This window comes from Cnephaeus nilssonii (genome assembly GCF_951640355.1).
Source record: "Cnephaeus nilssonii genome assembly, chromosome: 4".
NCBI classification, from domain to species: Eukaryota; Metazoa; Chordata; class Mammalia; order Chiroptera; family Vespertilionidae; genus Cnephaeus; species Cnephaeus nilssonii.
In genome coordinates this window covers 79058718-79078776 of record NC_137075.1, presented here as the reverse complement: position 1 = coordinate 79078776, position 20059 = coordinate 79058718, and the positions used below count along the sequence as shown (strand labels likewise).

The 20059-nt window shown below is 39.6% G+C and overlaps 1 protein-coding gene across 3 annotated transcripts in view; it reads left to right on the top strand.

Moving 5' to 3' along the window:
• The first annotated feature begins 349 nt into the window (after window positions 1-349).
• PPP2R5E (protein phosphatase 2 regulatory subunit B'epsilon) overlaps window positions 350-20059 on the top strand; it is a 158798-nt gene continuing 139088 nt past the window's right edge. Inside the window, exons 1-2 of one of the 3 annotated variants that reach the window (XM_079769590.1) lie at window positions 350-948; window positions 3050-3210. In XM_079769590.1, coding sequence (XP_079625716.1) covers window positions 3054-3210 — 157 coding nt within the window. In that variant the 5' untranslated portion in view covers window positions 350-948; window positions 3050-3053. Of the gene's footprint in view, window positions 949-3046; window positions 3211-20059 lie in introns of all 3 variants that reach the window. The other 2 variants (XM_079769591.1, XM_079769589.1) reach the window with 2 other exon arrangements.

Genomic DNA, 20059 nt, shown 5'->3' with positions numbered 1-20059 from the left:
CCCAGAGGTTCCGCCATGCGCGGAAACCCACTTCATTGATCTGTCCGTCGCACTCCTCCCGGGTTTAGGGAGCGCGTCTCAGGCCTGGCGGCTGCACTGACCACCCTCTCCCAGCCACCCAGCCTCCGGGCGGAAGCGGCAGCAGCGCGGCCGGAGCTCGCGGCTGCATCCGGGTCCCTCGCCCTCAGCCCAATCCTCGCTCTCCTCTCTTCCCACCCTCCCGTTTCTCCGCCCCCCCCCCGCCGCCAATCCCGGACCGGCTCTCAGCCGCACATGCTGGCATGGGAGTGAAGGCGGACGCCGGCCAATGAGGCCTCGCTTCCCGTTTGAAGCATCCAGTGAGTGGGCGCCGGGGGCGGGCGCTGCTGCCCAGAAGGTTCGGTTGCGCGTGTGCCATGGACTCAGCCGCCCGGTGATATTGACAATAGGAGAGAGAAAGGGGCATTGACGGGCACCCACTGCGGGTACCGAACGGCGACTCTGGCAGCGGCGGCTCCAGCTCCAGCGGCTCCTCCTCCTTCGCCTGCTGCCGCTGCGGATCCAGTCTTCCTCCCTCCCTTCCCCCTTCCCACGTCGTCGCCGCCGCCGCCAGGTCCGGGGCAACGAGCTGAGGCGCCGCCCGCCGGGAATGTGAGCGAGGAGCCACCGGCGGAGCCGCAACGGGGTCGGTGCCGATTTGATGGGACGGGCCCGTGGGGGAGGATCGTGAGGCCGCCGCCGCCGCCGGAGCGCTGAGGTTCAGGTCCGGCCGTGAGGCCTAGAGGCGCCGCCGCCGCGGAACCGGAGGGACGCCGCGCCGGACAGCCTTCGCCCCGGGCTCCCTGCCGCTGCCCGGACCTCCTCCCGCAAGTCGGGGTCCCGCCACCCGCCCCCGCAGCGGCCCTCTCGCGCGTCTCCCGCCCCGCAAAGCCACAGATCATCTTCGGATTCTTCCCCTGAAGCTTCAAGGTAACTTCGTCCCTCCAGCACCGGGGTTCGCCCGCTTCTCTGCTTCCTCCCCGTCTTCCTGGGGAGCCTGCGGGGCACCCAGCCACGGGAAGGCCTGGCCGGGGCCGGCGAGGAGTGCGGTGGACTGGGGTGCGGGAGAGGAGGGCCCGTCCCACTTGTCTGATTTACCTGCAAAGGCTTCGGCTGATGCCTCTCCTGCACTCTTCGCCCTGACCGCTTCCCTCCACCTTCCGGCATCGGAGGCGTGTTCTCGTACCCCTGATCCCCTGACGGGGCGGGGAGAAAAAGGGAGATGGGTGTTGTGAGGGTTCTGTAGCAGCTTATCTTCAGGGCTGGGGTGGGGGTGGGGGTGGGTAGGAGCAAAGTGAGTATGTGAGCTGTCTCTACAGACGAACCTCTTCCCGGGGGTTCTCCACCCCATTACCTCCTTTGGATTATCCTGAGCCTGGGAAATGCCCGGTGCTTAGAGGATGATAAAGCTTCGGGCGCCTGGGTCCAGGGCGAAACCTGTTTCCCCGGGCTTTGCCCCGCTGCTGCTGCACGTTCAGTTCTGCAGCGCTTCAGGGTTGAGATCCTTGACGTTTATTCTTGGCCGCGGACAGAAGGGCCAAATGATTAAAAACAAAAAAATGCTATCAATAAGCCACTTTTACAGGTGGGAGGTGAGGAATAAAGAAGAGATGAAAAGAGTAATGGAGGAACAGGATTTACTGAAATATTGGGTTGTTACGGTTAAGTGAAATCTAAATAATTCACATACCAGATGGGAAAAGCGGCCCCTAAATTCACAGTGTACAAATATGATGTGGAGCTTTCCGCTGATGCAGTCATTATGAAAAATTTTAAGTGATCTTCCTTCTTCTGTGGCCACACATAGTTTACAATTCCATTTTGAATCTGTCACATATTATTTAAGATGAACAGATAAATTTCTAAAAACTTTTTTTAAAAAAAAGAGAACCAGAATTTCAACCCTCAGTATCATATGGTTTTGTGTGGGGTTTTTTGTACGTGTGTTTTTTAATGTTTTTTGTTATTTTTACTTTATCGGAAGCCAGGTTATTGAGATAACTTTTTATTCTTGCAGGTTCAGAAAGAAACTAGCTTACCCTTTCATTTAAACATTTGTCTTATGTTTGGAATGACAGCTTTTCCCCCATATACATTATTTCTATTCCAGTCTGCCATTAATCTTGCAGGGAAATAATGGCATCTTTTTAAATGGTTGAATGAAATTGAGCTTAACACGTTACTTTTAGGAAATAGCCTTCATTTTAATAATTTGACAGGATTAAAAAATCCAAAAGAACTGTTCAGTTTCATCAGTCTGAACATTATTAATATTTGATAATGACTTCAAGGGAACTCAGCTTGGTTGTCTAAGTGGGCTGTGGATTTAAGTTTTCATTTCAACTTTGGTGCATGATTTCATCATAGTTTTGCTTATTAAGCTTTAATAACTTAAGATGCCTTCATTAAAAAAGATGTCTTTGAAATGATTTTAATTATGCCTTTTATGTGTTCTGTTTAAAGTAATGTAGCCTGTTCTTATTTGCAGTGTGTTGTAGTTTATCATAGCAAACACAGCCAGCAAATTGCATTAAAAGTCATGCCTAGATAGTTTCAGTAATTGTAAATGTCACTTGCTGCGATACATTGGTGTAAAGCTTGAAGTACGATACTGGTTTCATTCATAATATTAAATATCTTGGGAAAATGTATTAATGGAAGTTTTCCAGCTGTAGAATACCTCTAACATTACTTCAGGAATCTCAAGATGAGAAGAGCTTTATAGTTAGAAAATGAGTAGATAGCATATCTTCAAGTCTAAATGAGCATCTTTAATGCTTATCATAGCAAGAACAGCATAATACATTAGAATTACAGTATTGCTTATATGATAGTTATATCACTTCTGTTTGTCACCAAATTTTTATGTTTTCTCATTGAATATGACTTTCCTTAGTTGACTTTATTTGCTTTCTTTATTACATATTCCCATTTTCATGAATATTATATATGGGAATTTTAGAATTTGTACAACTCACATTTATGCTTTAGCCTTGGGAATATGTTTACGTTACCTCTTTCTCTTCAGTAGGGATATGTCCTCAGCACCAACTACTCCTCCATCAGTGGATAAAGTAGACGGATTTTCTCGGAAGTCCGTCAGAAAAGCCAGACAGAAGAGGTCGCAAAGTTCCTCACAGTTTAGGTCTCAAGGCAAGCCTATTGAGTTAACACCTCTGCCACTGCTGAAAGGTAAGGCTCATGACCAGGTGATGGGTTCCTTTTCAGTTGATCTTTTTATATCTATATATAATTTCCTTTTTGTAGAGTTTCATATTTGTTAAATTTTGGTGTCACAAATTGAGGGATGGGAGATTTCAGATTTGTTGAAGTTTTTGGTGTGTGACCAGATACACGCTTTCTCCCTTTTAAAGGGCTCAATTTAATATAAATAACTGTGGATAAATGAAAACAACTTATCAGGAGGATCTCTCACATTGATAAGTAGGAAAATTGACTGCCAGAGAAACTTTAAGATGTTTGGGTCTCTATTTTCATTTGACATTTCAATGTTCACGCTGTGTGCAATGACAATTTCAAATTGTACAGTCTTAATTACAGGAAGTAGACCTAATAGAGGAGATGGTACCATTAACTTACATATAAAAAATGATGTTTGAAAGATTTCATTTTTAAAAATCAAGAAAAAGATAGTCAGGTAGTAATTGATTACATACTTCTTGTTTTCAGATAGTACAAATAAAAAGTATATGTGGTGATTATACTTGTTTAATAATATTTTTCTCTTTATATTGGAATAAATTAAGGACTAGTTTTTAAATATGAACTTGTATTTTCTAAATTAGACCTTTCAACCTTTGTTTAGGTAGGTGGATACTTTTGGTTCCTTTTTAAATTTTATGTTTGCTTTATGTTCATGAACAGGCATTGTTTGAAATGTGTTGAAACATAGCATCTATGTCATGGAATCTATCAGAATCTACCTTTGAAGGTAGAGTTTTGTCTGCCTCACACTTAAGAGCGAAGAGAAAAGGGACATGCACAACATAAGGCACTATAGTGGCTTAGAGGAAATCAAAACCTGGTTTGCTAGTTCATTCATGAACATTTATTTCTGTAACAGTTTGTGAAACCAGAGGTTATTATAGGAAAAACTAGATTGACTAGAGGATCCTTAAAATTTAGCTTAGGATAATTTAAGCTTGTATTTTTTTCCATGTGAACATTTTTTTTTTAAAGGGAGGGAGATTCATAAATGAGATTCTAATATTTATACTTGAAATCAGTGGACACTAAATGAATACTGATTATTGTAAAGATGGTATGTTTACCAGTCAATAAAGATGAGCTTTTATGAGTTGGGAGGGGAGTATTCTGGCCAAAGATTTTGCTTAAAGAAAAAAAATAGTCTTTATGAGACTTTGGAAGAAAAATGAAAGAAAAACTCTAGGGATAAAATTAACCATGCTTGAAATACAAAGTTGGGAGGCATACATTGGATTCTTTAGTTACTTATTTACTCTGATATCCTATATAATAAAAGCTTATATGCTAAGTGTTTGGTTGACCAGTCGGCCTTTCAACCAGTCAAAGTATAATATGCTAATGATATGCTAAGACCGCTCAACCGCTTGCTATAACATGCACTGACCACCAGGGGGCGGACGCTCAATGCAGGAGCTGCCCCCAGCCTGCAGGCCTAAGGCCAGTCAAAGCGGGTGCCAGTGGGGGGGGTGGAGGGGGCCATCACCCTGCTGGGCAGGGCGCCTGGCAGAGGGAGGCACCTGGTGGTGCCAGTGGCTAGCGGATGGATGGCACCAGGCCGGCCAAGGTGGGTGCCAGCGGGGGGAGCTCCCTCCCTCTGCTCCCCCCCATCACCCTGCCATTGCCTCACAGATGGGCCCTGATTGCTGGCCAGGCCTAGGAACCCTGTCCATGCATGAATTTTGTGCATTGGGCCTCTAGTTAGAATATAATCTTCTTTGGTTTAGGAACCTTGTTTCTCTTATCTCTAGTTCCTACATCAGTGCCTAATACATAGTTGGCATTCAATAAGTGTTTGTTAGTAAATGAATGAACGTTGTTAGTTGACATCTAGGTTATTAGTAATAGTAGGATAGACATTTATTTTTCTTTCCTAAATATTAAAATTTTTTTTCCCCATATCCAGGCCATGAAAATTTTAACTTGTAATTTATACAAAATTATAACCTTGTTTAATGAAGACTTTATTTATAGAGGGATCAACTTGCTGAGTATTCACTTAAACTCCTGAGAATGGTTTTTTGCTCTGGAAATTCTGCATGTTTCAAGTTGAAAACTGCAGTGGTATCTTGTGGTAAGAGGATGGAGTGTATTTCATATATGACATATTAAGAGTGATTTCTTTTACTTAAGGGGATTCATCATTTCCATTTTACAGAAGTTAAGATGTTAAGTGCAGTGAAACCCCATTTTTGTGCTGCTGTTTGGGCACTGAATCATGGGTTGATCAGATCACCAGACTTTAAAAAAATACAGTTTGAGAGAATAGCATACCTGAAATTTATAATGGACTTTTAGAGCAGGGTTTTATGATCAAATTTGCTTTTGTCAAATCTTTTATTTTATAATGTTAGCTTTTAATATTAATTAGATTTTTTAGTGCTTGAAAAAGAACAGTAAAGTTTCTAGATTATTTCAAAAAGGCTGACTAACGTAGCTCTGGTTTCTTTACCAGTGATGACATCCTCTTTTACTATTTAAAAATATTTTTCTACCCTTTGTATTTGAAGATTTTATGAAAACAAGCAGGGATCTTATTATTAGGTTACAGTAGAATTAAGCATAGGAACATATTGATTGAACAACAATTACTGTATTGTTACCTAATATATAATAATATATACTTAATATATGTAACATATATTATCTAAGGAAGGCAGGTGGCCTTCCTGAGGTAAGAATAGAGGCCCTGGGGTCACACATAGGTGGGTTTCAATTTTGGGTCCACTCATAGCTATGTGACCTCTAAGCAATGTTTTTTTTGAAAATCTCCAAAATTAGGAGTGTAGTGGTAGTATTTAAAAAATATATTTATTTATTAAGTTGGGGTAACATTGGTCAACATGAACATATAGGTTTCAGATATGGGTCCCTATGTTACAAGATCTGTATATTGCACCATGTGCCCACCACCCAAAGTCCAATCTTCTGTCACTTTATATTAGGACCCCCCTTCTCCTCCCCATCCCTTAGAAGAGTATTAGAATTTACCTCAGAGAGTCAATGCCTTCAAGTAGGTAAAACATTTAGCTCAGTGCTGGGTACATTGTAGGAGTTGAATATTAATTATTATAAGTATAGGAAGAACTGTGTAATAGAAAATGCTTATTAGTGTTTTTTAGTTGATTTCCATTTTTTAAATACATTACATGGATTATTTTCATTTAAGAAAGAAAAATACGGTACATGTATGTATAGCTGTGAGAATTAGACTTTTAAAGCAAAAAGGGGAACTAGTTCTTTTGGAGCAATCTCAGCATTACTGTTTAGTCAACATCAGTTTCACACTGACTTCTGATTTCAGGAATAAGAATTTAAGATGGCAAATGTAATTTATTTTAAGGTAAATTCCATTTGTGGAGAATTACTAGATAATATTTTTGTTAAATAACTAATTGGCAGTTGTCTACTAGGACAGGGTCTCCAAACATTTTTTGTAATTGGTTACTCCTATCAGTAAAAATAACATATACAAAGTATCTCCCAAAATGTATATACACACTTTGAATAATTATAAAGGCAATGTTTATTAAAATACATTTCATTTTCAAAATTGAGCTGTCAGCTGTGTAAGTGAGTATACATTTTTTGGGGACACCCTGTATATCTATTTATACATTGCATACTTGTGCTATTATACAAATATGTAATGCTTCTTAAGAACATACATGAACAAAGGAAGTTCTAAAGGATGATATTGAAAAATAAAATTAAAGAGTTCTAATTCTTAATTTTTGTACCTCCTTTTCCCTTGCTCATCCCCAATACATGCACTGGCCCTATCGCATCCTTGTTTTGAGATCTTGCTTCTAAGAGTGATTGAACCGCCTCTTCAGGTTTTGAGCCTTGTTAGTTTTGTAGCATTTTGTTTTTGAGCCACAGAGAGAGGTGAAGAGGTGAATGAGAAAACTTCTTCTTTTGTCTAGGTTTTTGAATTTATTGCACTTCAAAGAAACAAAATCTGAATTGAGGATTTTGCCAGTTTCAGGAGTATCATAGGTAGTTCTTTGTCCAGGGCTCTTACCTTGCTGTTGGTAGGTGGGTTTCAGGGGGCCCTTGACCCTCTTGAAATTCTAGATCAGGGATCCTCAAACTTTTTAAACAGGGGGCCAGTTCACTGTCTCTCAGACTGTTGGAGGGCCGGACTATAGTTTAAAAAAAACTATGAACAAATTCCTATGCACACTGCACATATCTTATTTTGAAGTAAAAAAAACCAAAATGGCAAAAACACCTGCATGTGGCCCGCGGGCCATAGTTTGAGGACGCCTGTTCTAGATGGTATTTTATGTCTGTGTGCAGATTGACATTTTTCAGGGCAAAGGCTTTAGAGCTTTCAGTAGATTTTCTGCGAAGGCTAGGGAACCGCTGCTTTGGGTGTAGGCATCATTTTCCTTGCTCAGAGCAGAGAGAGATAACTTGTCATATAATCCCTTTCTGTAGAAAGGAGACCTCATGAGGTTTCTTCTGCATGTCTCTCCCGATTTTTAATTCTTTTTTATATCAGAAAGAATTTTAAAAGGTGGTTGAAGGTAGAAGTTACTGCATGACTATAGGGGGGTTGTTTGAAAAATTAAGCTAGGTAACTAGGACTACCAGTGGTAAAATTGTGCCTATGAAAAAGCATTTTCCTGGAATAGCTGGGGACCTGGAAGAAGTTGGGAGGAGAAACTCAAGGTATCTTTGCTGGTGAATAAATAGTTTAGAAGGAGAAGAGAAGCAGGGGCTGTTGGTTCTGCTGTGTGCCCGGCGATGTAATATATGGTGTCACATTGAGCTTCCCAACAACACCAAGAACAGGGTGTCTGCAGTTAACTGAGCCAAGTAACTTGCCCAGTCCTGCAGAGAGAGCCAGGGTTGGGACCCCAGGCCTGTCAGGTTCCAGAGCCAGTGCCTATTATGCATACTAGCAGTAGAGGAACACAGGTGAGCATGGGAGCTAATTGCCATCTTGCTCATGTTGGGCTGGGATTATGTACTAAGTGAATCATCTTACTACCTTTGGAAGGAACCTGAAAATTGTGAGGATACTGAAGTGATAAGAAAGAGAAGCAGAGAGAAGGGAAGAACAGCCAGGCAGGCAGTAGCACTGTGTGAAGATACAGGTAGGTGGTGATGGGGAAGACTCATGGTAGAGTAGTGGGCCTCAGTGTAGCCAAGAGGCAGGCAGGAAGGGTAGCCAGCACCTCACAATGGTGGGGAGGGGGAAGATGCTGCTCTGGACTCCAGTAGGACTCAAATACTGTCACAGTAAAGGCATGTCAGCCACGGGGAGGTTAGGGTTTGGTAAACTGGTAGCATTCTGGCAGTGGTGTCCTTTACCATTCATCTTTCCATTTAGGGGAATTAGCTTGTTATAGGAAAGGGTGTAGGTTCAAGTCCAGGCGATTATCCTAGCTTGGTGAACTGAGCTTGGTGAACTGAGTGTTGGAGCTTCAATTTCCATTCTTATAAAATGGGACTGATACTTTCCGAGGTGGTAGTGAAGGGTGAGATCAGGTGGGTAAACTGCCTAATGTGTGTTTGGTTGCTTAATAAATATTCCTTCTGTTATCATTCTGTTTGTCATCCATCTTTCTTTGAGTTACTCCTCTGAACCTGCATCTTGTTTCAGAACACCAAGTGTTGTAAGGGGAGATCTGGCCGAAGTTCATCCATTTATGTGGGCACCATGAAAGACTTTCATTTTATGGTGATGTTATATTGTAATTTAATTAATTCGTGGTTGTTTGTGCCTGGAACACTGTTCAAAGTAAAATGGTAAAACATTAAAAAGAACGTGGAGAAAATTGGGACTTGGCATCATTTCAGGAAAAGTACTGTCTTCTAATAAGGAAGATACGGGCTTTTGAATTATCCTTTTTTACTAAAGCATCCTTAGAAGAGGATATCTGGAAATAGAAGGGGGTACTTCTCTGTCACATTTTATAAGGACATACAGTGAGGCTTCTGAGTGGGTTCAGGCTTCTAAGGAGCTATCTGAAATTATCAGTTTGGAAGTCATAGATATCGTGTGACTTGCACGATATAGGCATATAACACTTTCTTTTTGAATGAATATTTTGGAATCCAAGGACATTTGTAGCAAAAATGAGTTTCTTTTGAGGGTCAGGAAGCTACTTCAGTCTTTGTCTCATCAAGATAATTTTCCAAAAAGACAGTGATGCATCAAAAGGACTGGTGTTTTTACCTAATTTGTGAGCAAAAGTCAAAATGACTTGAAAGCACATTGATACAAGGGACTTTTAAAAATGAAGGACATTTTTGGGCTCTCTGTTCTGCCCTGTCCTTCCATGCTTCCATCTACATTTGATCTCCATCTACAACTAATACAATGAACTGGTGTTTTTAACAGTAACCAGTCATCTAGAAATAATATTCCTTTCACTTTAAGAAAGCTTAAGGATATTTTAATCAAAAACAATTAAGATGATGTTCTAAAACTTAGTTCTGAAATTTACTTGGATGTGGCTGGATAGGGGAGATCTGTCTGTAAGGTTTCAGGTATGAGGAACTTTGACATAACCTTTGGATGTTGAGAAAGTGTACTTCACTAACTAGGTTTAGTTTTTCCTTAAAAGATTTTGGATAGAGCTATAGTTTGTTGTGTTTAGATTTATATATTAAAATTATAAAAGGCATTTCAACTAATAGTGGAATTTATTTAGGCTTTTCTGGTTTAGTGGGATGTTCTAGAAATGGTGTATACTTTAGGTGCCCTTGGGCTTGGGAGTAGTAGACCCTGTACTCATATTCTTGAATTATGGTGCTGCTTGAATGAAATAAATCAAGTGCAAATGCTTTTCAAAGTATATATGAAGCAAACAGCAATGAAAGGAGTCTACATATGGCCTGGCTAAATAGTCTCCTCCAAGGGCCTTAAATTCTAATTTTTGTAATTGTGCTGTGGGCTGTATAATCCAGTCAGTTCATTCATCAAATTTCTGAACAGTATGATGCACCAGGCACTGCCCTCGGAACACAGTAATGAGCAAATCAAGAAGGTTGATGTTCTTCTTCTCAAAAGGTCATTATAGGCCATTATTATAGCTGGAGGTCAGAGACTGATGGGGCTGTTTACATTGTCAGGACCAAATCATTCAGGTTGGGATAAAATTTGTCCTTGATCCTGTCCTTGTACATATCTGTAAATATACAACTATAGAATATATAAACTACCCATAAACTCCTTACTCAGTTGTGAGAAATAATATTTTCCTCTCATGCTTAGGTGTTCCAGTGTTGTACTTAAAAATTTTTTTTGTTCTATGTGATGATTAATAGCACTATAATTACATTGAGATAGTCTTATCATTGGAGTTGGAATTAGAAAAAGTTCTTTTGTCATGGTAACATCGTGCTTGTCATTTTATGATACTGAGGTTTCTTTGAAAATAACTGGAAGATTACTCTGAGATAGTCTTATTGTTGGATTTGGAATTGAAAAAGTTCTTTTTTCTTGTTATGGTAACATCATGCTTGTCATTTGATGATACTGAAGTTTCTTTGAAAACAAATCACTTAATTATTGCTTCCTTTAAAATAATATTACCAGTTTACTTTCAGATTATAAATGTGCAGTGTACAAAATGTCTTTTTAAATTTAAATAAAATCCATCAGCATGTCTAGCTATATGCTCTATAGGTGGCCCTGTGTTATTGAAGTTTATGATCTTAAGTTTTCATGTGTTTTAATTCACTGGGTTATGAACTGCTGCTTGGAATAGTGGGGGACATAATACAATAGATTGAATTCATTAAAAGAATAAATGTTTAGAAGATTAGAGCTAGAATTACTGTCAGCACCAGTTGAAGTTCATTAAATGAGGATGCAAGCAACAATAAAAGTACAGTTAGACAAAGCAATTAACATTGGTGATGTTATGGTTACTATGAAGATTGGAAAAATAAATAATTGAAAGTATTTTAAATTTGATAATTTGAATGAAGTTAAAAATTGAATCCACCTCCTTGTCACTTGCTAATTTTAAATTTTCTCGAGCTATTATGATTTAAATTATTTTTTGTTATCTGTGCTGCCTTCTGTGGGTGGTGAAAATTGAGTGGAGTGAGTGCTTTTCGTTCTGTACCAGTGCTTGAAGCAGAACTGGATTTGAGATGGTTTACGTAAGCGGGAAAGCCCTGACCTGTGGGAGAGTCCAACAAAATAAGTAAAAGGACTGTAGAGTTTGGAGTCTTTGACAGTTTGGAGTCTTAAGTGACCACTCTTGTACCTTAATGGTTAATGAATTTCAAAATAATTTTAGAATCATTTTATGATTAGTCAAAAAATGTGCAATCTTGTGAGTGCAAGTTTATATTTAATATCAATATAGTATTGGTGAAATTATATTTTCTTAAGGTTTTACTTAATGGAATATTATTTTTCTTTTGCATGGTAATGTAAATAGAACACTACACCTACATTTTTTGTCTAGAAAGATTTCTCTGTTATTTTTTAGCAAGGTTGTTTATAATTTTGTACTATTTCTAAAGAGAATAATTTTTTCACATTAGGGTATCATAGTTCTTTGTGTCTTTCTCGGTGAGATAGTCATGAAGTTTTGCTTGATTCATTTGAAAAAGATGAGAGATCAAAAACTTTTCCATAAAGTGATTTTGAGGATTATGTTAATATAGCTAATGTTTAGAGTAGGTTCCAGATCATGGTGTTATATAAATGTTAGCTGTCTTTGCTGTTGTCGTTGATGTTATTATTATTTATTTATAAATACTACTGATGGGTATTTTAAGATCTGGGTTTCAAGTGGATCTTTTTTTTCTTTTTTTTCCTTTAAGATATTTTTATTGATTTCAGAGAGGAAGGATGAAGGAGAGAGAGATGGAAACATCAATGATGTGAGGGAATCATTGATTGGCTGCCTCCTGCACACCCCCACACTGGGGTTTGAGCCAGCAACCCGGCATATGCCCTCACGGAGAATGGAACCATAACCTCCTGGTTCATAGGTCGACATTCAACCACTGAGCCATGCCAGCTGGGCTAAAGTGGATCTTTTAAAGATGATTTATTTCCGTTTTTTATATTTAGGGAAGCGGCTATTTGTTTTTTAAACTCCATTAAGTCTATCATAGACTAAATTGTTTAAGTGAAACAATATATCACTATCTATTGCATTTGCTAATGAACTTTAAAAAGCATTTAAAAAGCATTTTTGAGTGAAGTAACATTTGGAAGCTGTCAGAGTCAGTATACTACCAGACCCAAGGACTAGACTAATCAAGTGTGAGCTGCTTTGCTCTATGGCAGATGTTAAAAGTTTGTCTTCCCCAGTTGGTATGGGTGATGTGTTGGGGGAGATTGGGAAGATGGATATGTGTGATGATACTGAACATTATCACTGTGAATCATGGGGAGGGATTGTTGGTGGTTGCTAAGCGGTTGGTGAATGTTACCTGGACAGATAGGAAATAGCTGGTAACCTAACATCTTTCATGGAGTGGGAACATTGAAAAAAATGAAAGAGAGAATCTAAAAAAAATATCTAACGATGTTGCTAGGAGTTTTGCAAAAGTATCTTTGGAGCAGGTGGCTTAGAATATGAATTTTACATGTGTTAGAAATTTTTCTTCATCTGTGAGTTTTTACCTAGCGCTATTTTTATGAACTGAAATTATGAATTTGTTGAGCATCTATAATTGTGATTAGCAGGGAAACCTGTAGTTAGTCTTTATTTAGATCTATAAAATTTGGGAAGTTATGGTTATTACAATGTCCAAACCACTCATTTTTCATACTTACCTCAATGATAATGCGTGTTGTCATTGATATGCCTTCACATTCTATTGAGAGAAGAAAATGTATTCAACCCCAGTGGATGTTTTTCCTTTCATAATACATTCAAATAAAATAAGTGTGATTGAAAATATTCACAAAAGCAACATCCTATATAATAAAAGAGTAATATGCAATTAGACTGAATGGCAGAAAAACTGAACAACCAATCAAAGCATAATCCTACCTAATAATAGACAAATATGCAAATTGACCACACCTTCACCACGCCAGCCAAGCCACACCCACCAACCAATCAGGACGAGTATGCAAATTACCCCAACAAAGATGGCGGCTAATTTGCATATCAAGACATCGTAGAAAGAAGCTAAGAGCTGCAGAAGGGAGCAAAGCTGCGGAGAAGCAAGCAAGCCGGGGGGAGGAGAAGGGAGGAGCGGAGGCAGGGCGGGGGGAGAAGGGAAAAGCAGGCAGGCTGGCAGAGAAGGTGGGGCGCGGGAGAAGGGAGGAGTGGAGGCGGGGCTGGGGGAGAAGGGAAAAGCGGGTGGGCTGGCGGAGAAGGCAGGGCGGGGGACAAGGGAGGAGAGCAGGCAGGGCGGGGTAGAGTGCAGCAGGAAACCCTATTGCAGGATTTTTCCTGCAACGGGAATGCTAGTGTACATATAATTTTGAAGTAGGTATAGAATGAGGGGACAAGGTTCCAAGAAATAACTGGCAGTTCAGAGTCTAGTAAGTGTGGTTGAATTGGAATGTCAATCAGAATTCTTCTTTTCGGGTTATCTTCCTGAGCTGGTAGATGCTGATGTTTCTGTTCTACCTTTAGTTCTTACTTTATATTTTAAAGATTTTAAATAAAGACTCTAAGACTTAACAATGAGAGCCTCAGTTGAGGCAGGACACTGTAGGTGTATATACTGTTTGATTTCAGCTTTATTGAAGAAAGAGACAGTCCCCTATAGTTGTTCTTTCCCCCATCCCCATCCATCTGTTAAAAAAAAAAAAGAATTTTGACATTTATTTTTTTCTTCTCTCTGAATTTTTTCTTCCTAAGTCATTTTGCAGGTAGGTTTGCTTGGGACAACATCTAGAGCTATGGCCAGGTTGGAAATATAAAGGTAGCTTGGGAGGCTAGGTAGACTGACGATGAAGACAAAGATATTGCGTGTCCAGAAGGTAGAGTCATGGAAAGTGGATAGGTTTGTGAGCCAGACAGTCCTAGAATTCCAGCCAATTTTCCTTGCCTGTTAGGTGACCTTGGACAAATGATCTTAGAGCCTCAGTTTGCTCATCCGTAAAGTGGTGATAATATCTGCCTTGCAGGATTAGTTTGAGAGGTGATATATATGAAGTGCCCAGACCAGTGCTGACACATGGTAGGCACTTGGTAATTGATAGTTGTTATGTTATTTCCATCCTTGAGGTCAGGATTCATGTCCATTCATGATTGAATTCCCACGGTCTAGGATAGTGGTCGGCAAACTCATTAGTCAACAGAGCCAAATAGCAACAGTACAACGATTGAAATTTCTTTTGAGAGCCAAATTTTTTAAACTTAAACTTCTTCTAACGCCACTTCTTCAAAATAGACTTGCCCAGGCTGTGGTATTTTGTGGAAGAGCCATACTCAAGGAGCCAAAGAGCCGCATGTGGCTCGCGAGCCGCAGTTTGCCAACCACGGGTCTAGGATAAGTGCTCCCTTCACATCTCTGCTCAATGAGTTCCTGTTGAGTGAAACCATCCTTTCAGTGAGGAAGGGAAATCTTCATGTAGAGGGTGTCACAAAAAATGTATACACACTTTGAATGATTATAAGGTCAGTGTTTGTTAACATACAGTTCATTTTCAAAATTTAAAAGAATCTACAGAAATGAGTAATTTTTTTTGTCAATGCCTGTTTTCAAACTGATGGCTGTTCTGGTACAGGCACTGCTGATAACAGGAAGCAATGGAATGGCAAACATTAAAAATAATCTCATTTGGTATTTGTGTACCCTCAATTTGTCTACTATTGCTGGTTTTGTACCATAAGCTTTCTCTTTTATGTATCCCCATAAAAAAAGTCTAATGGAACTTTAGAATAAATTTTCTTAGTTCAAAGCTTAGTCTGGCTTCACTCATTATTTCAAATCAGCTAAACCTGAAAAGGAGTGAAAAATTAAGTGAGTTATCAGCTGTTAAAGTGTGCATACATTTTTTTGGGACTCCCTATATGTAAAATGGTGCTAACTTATAAAATCACTTCTTACTCATTCCTTTTTCTTTTCTGGTTTGCATTTTAAATACTCTTTTAAAGAATTTTTTAAAAACGAAGAGTGTTTTTGTGCAATGTAGTTGTGTAATAAACTGAGCATGGCTTTAACTACAAAGTTTTATGATTATGGCCCACTCTGGTTAGCCAAAAAGGTGCTGCTTTGGACAGAACAGAGTCTCTGAATCTGAAAGGCTTACGATAATCAAAGGTTACCAAATGCTTTGATAGGATCTGGGCATAAGTTTCATTTTCTGGTTTTATCCTCAGTCATTTTGGCTCTGATTGAGGGAGTTAGTGTCTGGCGTGTAAGGAGATAGGGAATGAGTATTGAATGAATGAATGAATGAATGAATGAATGAATATGCTGATTGTTCAGATATCAAAATTTAGTGGGGCCTTTATTAGATAGTATTTATTTCATCAGCTGTGGAGAGCAGAAATAGTATACAAACATTAAATGAATTTCAGTGTAGCAGCCTTGACAAAAAACTCAGTTCCTGTCACATCTCGGGTTTAGACTAGATAGAGATTTGCTGATTCACTAGAACTGTTGCTGGCACTAACTTGGCACTTTTGCTACGCTCCTTGGAATACACTGTAGACAAAAGTTTTCTTTCTTTTTCCATTTTTTGGTTAATCCTCTCCTGAGGACATTTTTTTCCATTGATTTTTAGAGAGAGAGAAAGGAATGGAGGGAGGGAGGCGGGGAGAGAGAGAGAGAGAAAGAGAAACACCAATGTAAGAGAGACATATCAATTGGTTGCCTCCCCTATGCACCCTGAGCAGGACCCTGACCAGGACCAGGGTTTGAGCCTGCAACCCAGGTACCTGCCCTTGACTGGGAATCAAACCTGCGACCCTTCAGTCCTTGGGCCAATGCTCTAACCAAATAGCCACACTAGCCAGGGCATAGAGAACTTTTCACTGGGCTGGAACCCAGTGTAGCATTACCTTTGTGTAGTCTCCGCTGGGTAGGTTTGTGGGGGATGTGTGAGTGGAAGAGTGAGCTGTGGGAGAGTATAATATTCTAGTCCTTTCTCTTGCTCTGGCCCCTCTTGCCTTATAGGGATTTCTGTCAGCTCAGAGGCACTGGTTCTGGCTCCTCATGATTAATGAAAGATGAGTGCTCTAAGAGTTACTTCTCTGGTCCTCTGTAGTTTCTTCTTCCTCTTAGCTGGATAGACTTTTCCCTTCACTCAACCTGTCTTCACTTTTGTTTGATATGTATTTAGGACATTTAAAAATCTTATTTTAATTCTGGCCTTAGGCAATCATAATTAAAAAGGAAAAGTTTCTGTTTGCTGTTGTAGGAAGTCTGCTCTTTCCATCCTGTGCCTCCCATCCCCTACAGTTGGTACATTTTTTAATACTCAAGAAGAAGCGAATTTTAGATTATTCATGTTTCTATCCCTTCATTAGTGAGGATAATTAAGAGGTGCAAAGATTTGATGTGGTTTGCTAAATTTATAAGTAATAGGGGTTCCTATATTTGAAAAGCTGTATACAGTATTTGGGAAGTTTTTTTACTAAAACACTCATTTCCCGGGCTCTTCATTTTGCTATACATAATTTGATAAGACTATCTGTGTCTTTGTCCTTTGTACTTGAATGAGGTTCAGTGTATATAGACCCCTTCTGAATAGACCCTAGGGGGCCTTTCTTTGGTGAGCATATCTTCTGAAACGTAGATAATTAGGAGCTGTCTCCAGGAATTTTTTTCTTCTCGAAAATTCATTTCCACATGTCAAATATAAACCAGGCCCATAAACTGTAGCGAATGCTTTCGTTTAACCATCCAATTTCTGTTTCAGTTCCAAAAAATGTAATTTTTCTCCCACCCATTAGATACTTTTTTTTTTGAGGGAGAGTGGGGTCATTCATTGCTGTTTAGTTCTTTTTGGTGATAAGAGATGAGCGGTTTCAGAAATCCAGCCAGCCAGCATATAATAAATATTAAAGTTAGATTTTTATAGAGTTTGAAAAGCTCTGACAGCAGAACACACATATAGAATGCATTCTACTTAATTTATAAGGTAGCTTGAAAGAATTATAAATGTTTTTGTTTTTAAAATTGTGGTGTCAGACATAACTTTTAAGAGAGAAATAGTCTGGAAGGAGATAAAAAGAAACTGTAAACAGTGGTTATCTTTGGGAAAAAGAAGTGGAGGATTTCACCTCCTACCTTGACAAAGAAAAAAATTAATTATAACACAGAAAAGTAGTTGTGTCTGTTTTCAAAACTAATAGAAAGTAAGCAAGGAATAAACAACTGGGAATAAAAGAATCCATTGAATATTGGTGATCATTACATTAGACCTTTGTATAATCAGTTGTAGCATGAGGAGTCCTTCCATATAGCATAAATGCTTATTCTCATAATTAATCAAATTAGCAGTCAGGTTAATAATCAAAGTGTTATCTGGTGTATGTTTGTTCTTTTATCCACCCACCATCCTCCGTTAACCTATCTATCTGTATCAGCCAAGGAAGAGAAGTCCAGTTTGTGATATCTTCAACATTATTGGTTTCTTTTCTATAAGCTTTAATTGCTCATCTCTCTAGATTACCTTGAAAAAGCATTATTTTTGATGTTCAGCAGGAGGGTAAAGTACTTAGTAATTTTCAGAAATGGTGTGTGGGGTATTGAAAAGAGAAATTCTATTGGTGTGAAATCTTTTGTTCTCCCTGTTTTCTGAGATTCTTACCTTGGTATTTCATTGCATAAAGAACTCAGCTCCTCGGCTGTCATACCACACTTTAATGAGCTACACTGTAATTTGTGACTTTTGCTCTCTTCTGTTCTAATTAGCTCATTTGACTAGGCAACATCAAGTCCATTCTCTATCAATTTACTTTAGAATTAAAATTTTGTTTTTATGTAATGCCATTAGAGAAGCGAAGAGAGCTTAGTGGTTTGCATTTGACTTGAGGGGTAAAAAATATTGAATCAGCTTTTGCTGCATAAGAAACCACTCCAGAACTTGGTGGCTTAAAAAACAACAGCCATTTATTTAGTTTACCATTCTGTGTTTGGGCAATTTAGGCTGGTTTCAGATGTGTGATGGTCCTGATCTCCTCTGGGCTCACTCCTTTTATTTAATTTAATTTATGTTTTTATTGATTTTAGAGAGAGAAAGGGAGAGGGAGAGAGAAACATCAATATGTGAAACATTGATCAGCTGCCTCCTGCACGCCCCCTACTGGGGATTAAGACCTAGAATTGATCCAGCTACCTTTCAGTGCATGGGAGGATGCTCAACCAACTCTGCCACATCAGCCAGGGCTGGGTTCACCTACAGTCAGCTGGCAGTTGATGGTTTCTTTCGCATACCTGATGGCTGTGGCTACAGAGGTGTCTGGGCTGTGTGAGTCTTATCATCCAGCAGATTAGTCTGGGTTGTGGGGTTTTCTAGAGCAGTAAGAGAGGGCAAGTGCAAATGCTTAAATACTTTTAAAATCTCTACTTTCATTATGTTTGCTGTTATTCCATTGGTCAAAGCAAGTTTCAAGGTCAGCTGAAATTTCAAGGGTGGAGGAAGATTCTACCTCTTAGTTGGAAGAACTCTAAAATTATACCACAGTGGCATGAATACAAGGGAGAAAAGATTTTGTGGCCATTTTTGCATTCTGCCACAGATATTCTGAAGACTCCAAAAACCAATGGATATTTTTGAAAAATATCTAGAATCCAAACACTTCTCACTGCCTCCTCCATTACTCCTATTCCAAACCACTATTATCTTTGCTCCTAACAGGTACCCTGCTTCCGCACTCTTGCCCCCTGTGCAATATGCAGCAGCCAGAGCAAACTAAAAATGGTCAGATCATTTCCCTCCTCTATTCAGAATATTCCATTGGCTTCTGCTCTCATTAAGAATAAAATTTAAATTCTCTCTTGAGGCTTCAAGACTTTACATGATATGGCCCTTTCTCTGACTTCAGATCGCTCACCTCCTAACGCATCCTATTCCAGCCACACTTCGCTCCTTGCTCTTTCTCAAAGGCACTAAACATGCTCTTGCGTTAAGGCTTTGTATTTGCTGTTTTTTGCCAGATATTCAGCATTGGCTCCATCCTCCACTTCTTTTAAGTCTTTGTTTATGTTGCCCTCTCAGAGAGGCCTTCACTGACATCCTACATAAATTAATGTTCATTCTTACCAATTTCTGGCTTCTTTATTTTACTCCATAGCACTTTTCACCACCTGACAGCTGATTATTTTCTGTATCCTCCAGTTAGACTGTAAACTCCATGAGGACAGCACCTTTGAGTGTTTATCCCTAGTTTCTAGAACAGTGCCTGGCACAGGGCATATGCTCCCACAGCCTCAGTGAAATAACTGTTAAATGAAATTCATCGCCTGGTTTTGGAGGTGGCTCATTCCCAGAGCTGGTAAGACCTGAGGCAACTTATCTCCTCCCCTTGCCTGATGCTCAGCTGGACTAACGTAATGACATTTAATGAAGTGTCCATCCGATTCCCCTTAAAAATTTAAGCAATTTTAAGCTGATGATATTTGGATCATTTTTCTTTTTTTTTGTTAATCCTCACCTGAGGATATTTTTCCATTGGTTTTTTTAGAGAGAGTGGAAGAGAGAGGGAAAGACAGAGAGAAACATCAATATGAGAAAAACACATTGATTGATTGCCTCCTGCATGAGCCCTGACCAGGGCCCGGGCCAGAGAGGAGCCTGCAACCGAGGTATGTGCCCTTGACTGGAATCAAAGCCGGGACTCTTTGGTCTGCAGGCCAAAGCCCTATCCACTAAGCCAGTGGTCGGCAAACTGCGGCTCGCAAGCCACATGCGGCT